Source organism: Schistocerca americana, chromosome 7 (assembly GCF_021461395.2).
Source record: "Schistocerca americana isolate TAMUIC-IGC-003095 chromosome 7, iqSchAmer2.1, whole genome shotgun sequence".
In the NCBI taxonomy this organism is placed as follows: Eukaryota; Metazoa; Arthropoda; class Insecta; order Orthoptera; family Acrididae; genus Schistocerca; species Schistocerca americana.
Genome location: NC_060125.1, coordinates 517,496,388 through 517,507,499, shown reverse-complemented (window position 1 = coordinate 517,507,499; position 11,112 = coordinate 517,496,388). Strand labels below are relative to the sequence as shown.

At 40.6% G+C, this 11,112-nt stretch overlaps 1 protein-coding gene across 1 annotated transcript in view; it reads right to left on the bottom strand.

Annotated features, from left to right (window-relative positions):
- Window positions 1-1,703: 1,703 nt before the first annotated feature.
- The window catches only part of LOC124622135 (post-GPI attachment to proteins factor 2-like), a 157,084-nt gene continuing 147,675 nt past the window's right edge, over window positions 1,704-11,112 (bottom strand). The window contains exon 5 of the mRNA XM_047147759.1: window positions 1,704-2,265. Coding sequence (XP_047003715.1) covers window positions 2,099-2,265 — 167 coding nt within the window. The 3' untranslated portion in view covers window positions 1,704-2,098. The remainder of the gene's footprint in view (window positions 2,266-11,112) is intronic.

Sequence of the window (11,112 nt, the reverse complement as noted above, 5' to 3'; positions counted from 1 at the left end):
TTGTTTTTTTGGTTTCGTCTAGCGCTGAGAATTTGTTTAAAGGTTACAGTTCACTCATTCCAGTTCCTCTAAGGGCATTAACCAAGATACATTTTCATTAAGGTGTGACATTATAAAGGATTATTCTGCTTCATGTGAAGATTTTATCTTAGTTGACAGGGCAAAATTGATTCATTTGACTAAATTTTGTAATGCGTGTGGTGTACTATAATATGTAGGTGAAACAGGTGGCCACAAAAGCATCACACTACATATTTTGAATGCTAATGATTAGATGGCTTTCTTGCTCCTTGAGATGGGTGACAGTAACACTAAGAGAGAAGAGAAGTGGAGGGAGAGAGTGCAAGGAGGAGCAGATGAGGGGAAGGGTGGAAGAATTAGTAAGATGGAGAGAGAGAGAGTACCAAATTTAATTATAATTTTTTTGACTTTTTTTTACAAGGATACAAATGACAATATACTTATCTCCCTGACTGGTACAGTAAATGTACAGTAATTGGATCACATATCGAACTCTGTTTATAATACCGTACTCAACCTGAATCTCTTCACTATGAATTTTCCACTCATGACTAGAGAAATGTTATCTGGATAAACTTCAGCCTCTGTTAGCTGTATGATACTCACACTAAGGCAACATGACACTTCTATGAAAGTTTACACTACCCATTAGCAAAAAGTGACACTGTCCCACAATACTGAGCTACGTTAATCTAATGTTACTCTTGTCATGGAGCTAATCCCCAGAATAAGAGTAATCTTACACTCAACCATAACAAGCTTCGAAATTAAAGGATCCATACAGGTAAAACAAGATAGGAAAAAAATTCCACACACAATGTTTATCATAGGCAATTCAGTGTACATTTATAACGAAAAACAATAAAATATTAATTAGGGAATGGAAGTCCAATGAAAACAGTCTTTTAAGTCTTACTGATGGAATCATTACCACAACACACACTATCCATCACCTAATCTGAGACAAAAAGTACTGGAAGTATTAATTATGTCTAAGCAGTCACAGGAATGTTTCACAATTGTACTGCAGAATAAATTCTGAACAACATTAACAAAGCTCATAGTTATCACTTCTGTCCCATATGGGCAAACAGCTAAGATTGACAGAATTATTATGAACAGAGTACAGACTTCAAGAAAAAAATGAAATAAGAGGTAAATTTTACAAAATTCTGCACCAACATTTCAGTATCTATCTAAAATGTATGCATGCTTGGTGCTTTCTTTTGTATTCTGAAGCAATTACTTTTGATATGTGCAATTAAATGATGTCCCTATGTTAATGTGTCTTATTTGGCAAGACATTAAAAGTAACAAGGATGCCTCCCTTTGTGAGCAGGTACTAGTGAAATGCACAGACTTGATACTTGAAAGTCACATTCACCTCGACTCTCAATCTACACAGTGATCTTCTAGTGCAAACCAACCACTACACTTCATGTGTTGTGTATCACAGCTGCAGAGACTAAGAAATAATACTAATGCCAGTTACTAAAATTATTATATAAATAGTGTAAGTATTAAAACCTGGTTGATGCGTTACAGAAATAGTTGGTTTTAGACCTGGAACTAATGTAACAAAATCCAACCTACAAATAATGTCAATAATCACAAAAAATATGTGTTATCAACAATGTTTATGTCTTAGATTAAGTACTAATTTTGATAAAAAAATGACTAGCCTCATTTCAAAATTTCATTCATTATAAGTCCTTTCTGTTTCCAGATGTGTGTTATTCTCTAGGCCAAATCAAAAAGAAGAAAAGGCACACAAGAGTTTCATGAGGCAATCTAGATTCAAGTACAACTAGCCACCTCAGTTTGACTTTAAGAAGATAGTAAGCACCAATGTTATGCAAACACAACTAAAACTAGTGCTAAGTTTATAATGAGAATGCAGCTGACAAGTATTTCTTTTCGTTGACTACTGTAACCACTGCTTACTAATTCTTAAATTCAGATGCAAATGTTGTACATAAAAAACAACCTGTGCCACTACTGGCTATCCCATTCCAAGAAAAGCAAGTAACGGCAGTGTCACACTTTAGTACTTGACATGGCAAAAATACCTGAGTTACTATTTCACTTTTTGTTCTGAATCCACAGAATTAAGTGGAAGCGGCACGGAAGATGAACCTTGGACAACAACAAGGTTCTCTGTAGGGAAGTCCATGACCACTGTGAAGTGGAAGGCCATGTTGGCACAAGCTATGATGTACTCACAAAGAGAGAACCAACTGAAAGCTGAAAGATAAAATTAAAGAATAATTACTGTTTTAAAAGTATTCTGGAATTACAAAATAATGATGCATAATAATGCTTCTGATATAAACTTCACAAATTATATTATAGTGCAGTTTAAACAGTATATGACTTCTCAGTTCTCTATCTTGCTGACACACACACACACACACACACACACACACACACACACACACACACAGAGAGAGAGAGAGAGAGAGAGAGAGAGAGAGAGAGAGAAGTAGGTGCAAGAAGGCAAATATTACTTGGAACACAGAACTGGCAAGAGTTGAGATAGATTGCACATAAATTTCTTTAGTTATTGCTCTGTTTTTTGGTGAGATTCATACATAGTATGTTTCTGGATGTCCAGCTAGGTTGATGATTTAACTGTTGTACCAAAGTAAAACTGTCAACCAACTGGACAGCAGAAACATAGTGTGAAACATCATGTTGTTTTAGACAGCATTGAGGTACAGTGAGACAAAAAATTACAAAATAATCTGGAAAAAATTAAATGTAACTGCAGGCTTTCACAACCATTATCACAGTCAATTAAATTCGTTCAGATATGTGACTGCATTGTCAATGTGTAAAATTCTCCAACGTTTCAGCCACTATCGAAAATGGCCTTCCTCAGGGTGTTTTTAGCAAATATACCCAGAAGCATTTTATTGAATGGAAAAAATTACTTTGGGAGAAACTGAAGAACGATTGCTACTGATCTCCAACTATATATCAATATACTTCTGAACTCCATATCCTTTTACTGATTAAGACTATTTACTATATTTATATGCCCATGTTGCAAAATTCCATGGAATTCTGAAAGAGCACTAATGTTTCTAGAATATTACATGTTAACTTCTGGTACATTTATAGCACAGTCAGAATGCATTATGAAGGTGTATAAAAGTGAATCTGTTGGCTGTTAACAAATTTTTAACAATATTCTGAGCTTTTAATGAAAGATAAAATCAGCCAACTGGTTGCACAAATTGAAGATTTACTTCAGATAGCTGATAGTTTCTTTGCAGAGTGGACATAGCAACATCTTTTTGAAATGTCAATATGGCCAAAGATTCCCTCAGAGGATATGTAGATATCAGAACCTACTGATAGAATTCTCAATATTTAAACAGACATCTTCACTAGAAGTTAATATACAGGGCGTTTCAAAAAGAAAGAGCAGATTTCAAACATTTATTTCTCAAAAACTACAAATGATAGAAACACAATTCAAACGTTTCTTGTCAGAGAAAGGTTCAAAGTTTTTCAATGGTCCGCGCAGAAGTTCCATGCAAATCCGCAGTGGCGCTGGCGTTTGTTTGTAGGAAAATGGCGACGACACCACAGGAACGATCATTTTGTGTGCTGCAATTTGCAAAGTTAGAGTCCATTGTTGGTGTGCAACGTGCATTCCGCCGTCAATTCAACAAACAGCCGCCTCGTCATAAGCAAATTTATGAGTGGCATCACAGATTCGTAGAAGATGGTTGCATCTGCAAGCGAAAAAGCACGGGTCGTCCACGCACATCGGATGAAAATGTCGAGCGTGTCCGTGCAGCTTACGAAAGGAGCCCTAGAAAATCCACGACACGGGCAAGTCACGAACTAAACATGTCTAAAACAACGGTATGGCGCGTTCTGAGTAAGCGTCTGCACATGAAGCCGTACAAACTGCAGTTATTGCAAGCATTGCGTCCTGACGACCACAACAAAAGGTTCGAATTTTCAACTGCAATTCTACAGGACATGGAAGAGGACAATTTTGCCGAACGATTAATTTTTTCAGATGAATCAACGTTTCACATTTCTGGTAAAGTTAATCGGCATAACGTACGAATTTGGCCGAGTGAAACTCCGAGGGACGTTATTCAACATGAAAGAGACTCACCAAAGGTTAACGTCTTTTGTGCAATTTCGGTAAACAAAGTTTATGGACCTTTCTTTTTCATGGAGAAAACTATCACAGGAACCATTTACCTGGACATGTTAGAAAACTGGCTATTTCCTCAACTTCAGGAAGATTCAAATCACTTCATCTTCATGCAAGATGGCGCCCCACCACACTTCTCTGAACCTGTACGACGGTACCTAAATAACACCATTCCAGGACGGTGGATTGGAAGAGCAGGAGCACAAGATCAATGTCATCGTCTGTGGCCTCCCAGGTCACCAGACCTTACTCCCTGCGATTTTTATTTGTGGGGGTACATAAAGGACTGTGTTTATGTCCCACCTATGCCCGCTACTCTTCAAGAGGTACGACATCGAATTGTTGCGGCCGTGAATTCGGTAACTAAAGACCAGTTGCGTCGTGTGTGGCAAGAAATGAGATACCGGTTTGATATTTGTCGTGTAACAAATGGTGCTCATATTGAGGTACAGTTTTGATATTTGTTGTGTAACATTTGGTACTCATATTGAGTGAAGGACCGTTGGAATTGTGTTTCTATCATTTGTAGTTTTTGAGAAATAAATGTTTGAAATCTGCTCTTTCTTTTTGAAACGCCCTGTACTTGCATTATACTACTGGCTTGCTGTTGTTGCATTTCTCTGTGTGGCATCTTCTGTCATCATCCAGTGCCGTGACATGCTCAGGTGTTTGCAAGTACAGTGCCGCGAAACTTTCCCGCTGGATGCCAGAGAGGCTATACACAAGCGACATTTGTTCTGTGATTTACTCTTTGATTGTTGATTTCTGTTCCACGTCCTACTCCTTGACATAAAGCATGAATCCCAATATTAGATATGGAATAATTTGGCATACTGAACTCTTCTCCAGCCTTTGCATGAGTTATTGATTGCAGTGTATTATTGTCTGTTCTGCCCACAGGGCTTCATTAATAAATTGTTAAATCAAGCCGAGTCAAACCTACTTTCCTTATTCAGCACACACATATGTTAAACCGTAGATAGCGGTAATGCAAACCGGTACCGACATGCTGGTGACCCCAACGTGATCTTCTGTATGCACGCTGAATTTACGAGAAGTCCTTGCAAGAAATTGAGATGGCGAATCCACCAAAGCCGACAAATACTTCTGTGGTGCATCTACCACCCTTCGAGCCACACAACCCATCCCTGTGCTATGTGCAAGTTGAAGCAAATTTTTCCTATGCGAGTATCATGGTCAACCCCAGTATGTCGCTGAGGTTCAAGAGATCATAATTAGCCCACCCAGGAATGAACAGCTACAACTGATTGAAAGCAGAACTAATTTGGCATGTGTCCACTTCACAAGAAGAACAAATCCAGCAGGTACTTTGCACACGATCTGGAGCAGCTGGTTACCACCACCAGTGAGGGCAATTGTGGCGTCGCAGACTGACTCATCTTTAGATGCAGTGGCTGAATTAGCTGATAAGATCCAAGAGACAATGATGCCGTCAGTAGTTAGCTATGCCACCGTGGCATGTGCCTGCACGGCAACAACGGTTTCATGCATGGATTACGATATTCTCATCAACGAAGTGGGCTTGTTATCACAGCAAATCAGCAAGCTGTTACACTGCTGTGACACAGGCAATGGGAGCCGTCATTGATTCCTCTGTCACTTATGCAGCCTCGTATACGACAGGGTCAGAACAAATAGTCTGTTGGTACCATTGCAAGTTTGGCAAGCAAGCACATAAGTGTACAACGCCCTGTGCCTACCCAAACAGCAGTGGTGATCAGAAATGAGTGCCTCCTCCGGTTACTGTCCGACATCCAGGCGCCCGTTTGTGAGTGACCGACGTTCCACCTGGAAGTACTTAGTGGACACTGGTTGTTGCACGCTTTCGCGTGGGACTTTACTATCGCAGACGCTGCTGAACCAATCATTGGAGCCAACTTCCTCACCCACTACAACCTGCCGCCTGACATGAGGAACTCTTGTTTGATTGACAACACCACCGGCCTAACAACTTCCGGATTCCATCGAGACACTACTGTCCATACTGCCAAGGTAATCCAGGCAGTGGATGGCGAGTACACGAAGCTGCTTTGAGGATTTCCGGCCCTGATGCAACCAGCTGGGGCACCTAAGGAGTTAAGACATGATACTGCACATTATATTGAGACTACTGATGAACCCCCTAACTCTTGTAGGCCACGACGTTTAGCCTCATATCACCTCAAAATAGCAAAGGCATAATTTGACTGTATGTTGCGCAAAGGTGTAATCTGGCCTTCCAACAGCCCTTGGTCCTCACTATTACATCTAGTGCCAAAGAAGGAAGGTGCGTGGAGGCCATGCGGTGATTATAGAACCCTGAACGCCCGGACAATACCCGATCGTTATCCCGTACCCTTGTTGCATGATTACAATTACGCATTGAGTGGTTCACTGTTAGACTGTGCAAAGGCCTACACACAGATTCCTGTAGCCAAATGTGACATTCCAAAGACAGCCATCATCACTCCTTTTGGTTTATTCGAGAGCATGTTTATGACTTTTGGACTGAGGAATGTCGCACAGACATAGCAGCCTTTCATAGATTCTGTGCTACAGGGTTTACTTTTTGCGTTTGCATACCTGGATGACATTTTGATTTTTTCGTCGTCACCTGAGGAACATCGCCACCATCTAACCGAAGGATTCAAGCAATTGGAACACTAAGGAATTGTGCTCAATACCTCAAAATGTGTCTTTGGCCAGCATGAAGTAGACTTTCTCGGACATAGAATTTCTGCAGCAGGATCACTACCACTACCTGAGAAGGAGGAAGCCATTTCACGCTTTCTGAGGCCTGCTACAGCCAAGGAACTACGCTCTTTCCTTGGAATGTTAAATTTTTTCCTCTGCGACCTTTAGTCACAGCACTAACTGGTCCGAAAGCCAAGGCTAATGCGCTCATAACTTGGACTCACGAAATGACTGTCGCATTTGAAGCAGCCAAGAAAAGCGTCATCAACACAGCCCTGCTGGCACATCCAGATCCTACCGCCATGTTAGCACTGGTAGACGACACTAGCCAGACTGCAATTGGCGCTGTGTTGCAAGAACAATGTAGTGACATGTGGTAGCCACTCACATTTTTTTCACGTGAGTTGACAACCTCACAAAGACTTTGGAGTGCATACAACAGAGAACTTCTGGCCATTTATGAATCTGTCAAGTACTTCCTACCACAACTAGAAGCATGTGACTTTGTTATCTTTACGGACCGCAAGCCACTAACATATGCATTCTGTCAGAACAACATGAACTGTTCCCTCAGACAACACAACCAGCTCATGTTTATTTCTCAGTTTACCATTGATATACGTCATGTGTCTGGGATCGACAATGTAGTGGCCGATTGTTTGTCCAGAGTCAGCAGCATTGCCAATATGATCGGTTACGCCAACCTTGCTGCAGCACAGCAAGCTGATGTGAAATTACAGACAATTCTGTCAAATGGTGAATCAGCGCAGCCTGCAGCTGGTAGACATTCCTGGAAGCGACGTAAAGCTATATTGTGACATGTCAACATTGAAGCCGGGACCCATCCTACCTCTGGAATTTCAGAAGGATGTTTTCCATTTGCTGCTGTCACCCAGGAATATGAGCTATGACACACTTAATAACAATGCATTACGTGGTGCCTGGAATGCAAACGGACTGCTGAGAATGGGCGAGATGCTGCTTGAAATGCCAGCATAGCAAGATAAATCACCACGTCTACTCACCAGCAGGAAGCTTTCCAATCACAATAGCATGATTCACGCATGTCCACCTTGACTTGTCGGCCCACTGTCATCATCCAATGGTCACCGTTACGTACTTATGACGACTGATTGGTACACTCAATGGCTGGAAGCTGCACCAGGGGACAATGTTACGGCAGAAACTATCACTTTCACCTTCATCACACACTGGGTGTCACGTTTTGGTTGCCCGCTGCACATTACGATTGACAGGGGACGTCAATTTGAGTCCGATTTGTTTCGAGAGTTGACAAAATTTTGTGGCACACTTCACCACTGGATGATGAGCTGCCAGCAATGGTTTAATAGAGCGATGGCAAAAAAGTTGCCCTAATGTGTCATGACACCGGATGGACCAAAGCACTTCCTGTGGTTTTACGTAGAGTCCAAAGCACATTCAAGCCAGACCTGGATGCTTCTTCAGCCAAATTGGTTTACTGCAAAGCATTATGCCTGCCGGGAGAACTCATGGCTACCGACGCTCTGCTGAATCCTACAGGCATCCAGATGGAATTTCTTTGCCAACTGCGAGAAAATGTGGCTCCCCTCCGTCTGCAGCAACCTCACTGACACAGGGCTCCTGCCGTTTGCCCATCATGACCTATGCTCCTGCACACACGTCATGTTATGAACCCTTGCTCCAACCACCATATTTCAGCCCACACCATGGCATAACCAGAGGAAGCAAGACCGTAGACATCTTGATCAATGGGAAACAGACTACAGTCTCCATTAACAGCATGAAACTGGAGTACATCTTTCCGGAAGCAACAATGCCTGACCTACCACGATTTCCACCTCACTCAGCAATCACTCCATTAACATTGTTGCCAACACAGATGCAGCCAGGGACTGCAGTTGACCCACCACCACGCACCTCAAGATATGTGCGACATGTCAATTTTCCAGCATGCTATTTGGAATGATGCTCTGCTTCCACCATGGGGGCTGATGTGGCGTTTTCTGTCATTGTCCAGCACTGTGATATGTGCGTGTGTTCGCAATTACAGTGCCGCGAAACTTTCCCGCTGGACACCAGAGATGCTATAGCATCTGTGATTTACTCTTTGATTGTTGATTTCTGTTCCACGTCCTACTCCTTGACATAAAGCATGAATCCAAGTGTTAGATACAGAATAATTTGCCATACTGAACTCTTCTCACGCCTTTGCATGAGTTGTTGATTGCAGTGTATTATTGTCTGTTCTGCCTGCAGGGCTTCGTTAATAAATTGTTACATCAAGCCAAGTCAAGTTTACTTTCCTTATTCAGCCTACAAGCACACACAGATGTTAAACCATCAATCGCAGTAATTCAAACTGGTATGGACACTCTGTAAAGACCTCAGCATTGACAGGGCATTAAACAACGAATCTATTATTTTTCCCTTGTTCTAAGATCTCTGGAACTGACCAGGCCTCTCTAAGAACTAATACTGTATCCTAAGATTTCACAGGTAATAAATATTAGTCAATCTGCTTAAGGCAAATGGAGAGAAGACTGACATCAGAAAGTGAGGGTCAACAGTTATAATGAATATTTAGCTAAGTTGGCCGTCTCTTTCTGCTGCTCTTCATTCTTTTAAGAGAGATAAAGGTCAGCACATTTGTGCAGAACGAAATCACAGAGTAATCTAGTGATCAGACAGTTAGAGAAGAAAGATACCCCTGTTGAATGCTTCTGGCAAGTTAAGAATGTATGCCAGACCAAGACTCAGATCTGAACACCTATCTTTTGCATGAAATTGTCTTCCAATTGAGCTACCCAAGCACACCTAATAGACAATTTCAGTAATTTTACTTGCCTCTAGCACTTTGTACAGGAAAAATTTGACTCATTCATTTATTCATTCACACATCATGACCTGTCATGAATGAGAGCTTTCAGGGATTTGGAACAAGTCAAGTAATACATTAGCAGGCAGAGGTGATCACTACTGTATATTAACAGCAAATTATATGTAGTGCTAATCTTCTAAGACTATAATTGTAGCAATTACTTCTAGATTACCATGTATATGTATGTTTGTAGAAAAACAAATTCTTTTGGGGGCAGGAAAAAAAGATTTGTCTTCCTCATATCCTACACTCAGCAGCTGCTTTTATGCAACACTTCAAAACAAAGTAGTGATGTAACGTTATAAAGACCACTATTAGCCCTCTATGTGCTGGCAGAGAGTCAATCTAATACAAATATTATGCAGAATTTGCATTCTTGAGTCCCAGTACTCTAATAAATTGCAGGAATGGCTACTGAGCTATCCTTTTACTTTGTTTTTAAATAACTGTGAATTTTCAGTTTCCTGCCTAATGTCTGCTGTTTTAGAGTTTTTAGTGCCTCAAGAATTCCGGGGTAAATTCTAGAAACACTCGGCCTTCCACCGTCTCGAACAGCTGATCGGTAGCTAAGGTAGAATATTCAAAATTTCTAAGTGTATGCATTGATGGGGCTGAACTGGAAAAAACACACTGAGGATCTGCTGAAACGTTTGAGTTCAGCTATTTATGCTATTAGGGTCATTGCAAATTCTGGTGATATACATCTGAGTAAATTAGCTTACCATGCCTATTTTCATTCTCTGCTTTCGTATGGCATCATATTCTGGGGTAACTCATCATTGAGTAAAAGAGTGTTCATTGCACAAAAGTGTGTAATCAGAATAATTGCTGGAGCTCATCCAAGATCATTCTGCAGACACTTATTTAAAGAGCTAGAAATCTTCACTGTAGCCTCACAATATACATATTCACTTATGAAATTTGTTATTAACAATCTGAACAAATTCAAAAGTAGTACATGGCTACAACACTAGGAGAAAGGATGATCTTCACTACTCAAGGTTAAATCTAACTTTGGCTCAGAAGGGGGTAAATTATGCTGCCACAAAAGTCTTTGGTCACTTACCTAATAGCATCAAAAGTCTGACAGATAGCCATATAGCATTTAAAAGGAAATTAAAAGAATTTCTTAATGGCAACTCCTTCTACTCATTAGATGAATTTTTGGATATAGTAAGTGGGTAATTTCCCAACCTCCACAAAAAAAAAAAAAAAAAAAAAAGTGTGTCATGTAATATTTTGTCTAATCTAATATCTTGTATGGACACCTTTTATTAACCTGACACGTTCCACATCATTACGAACTGTCATATTCATGATCTATGGAACAAGTACT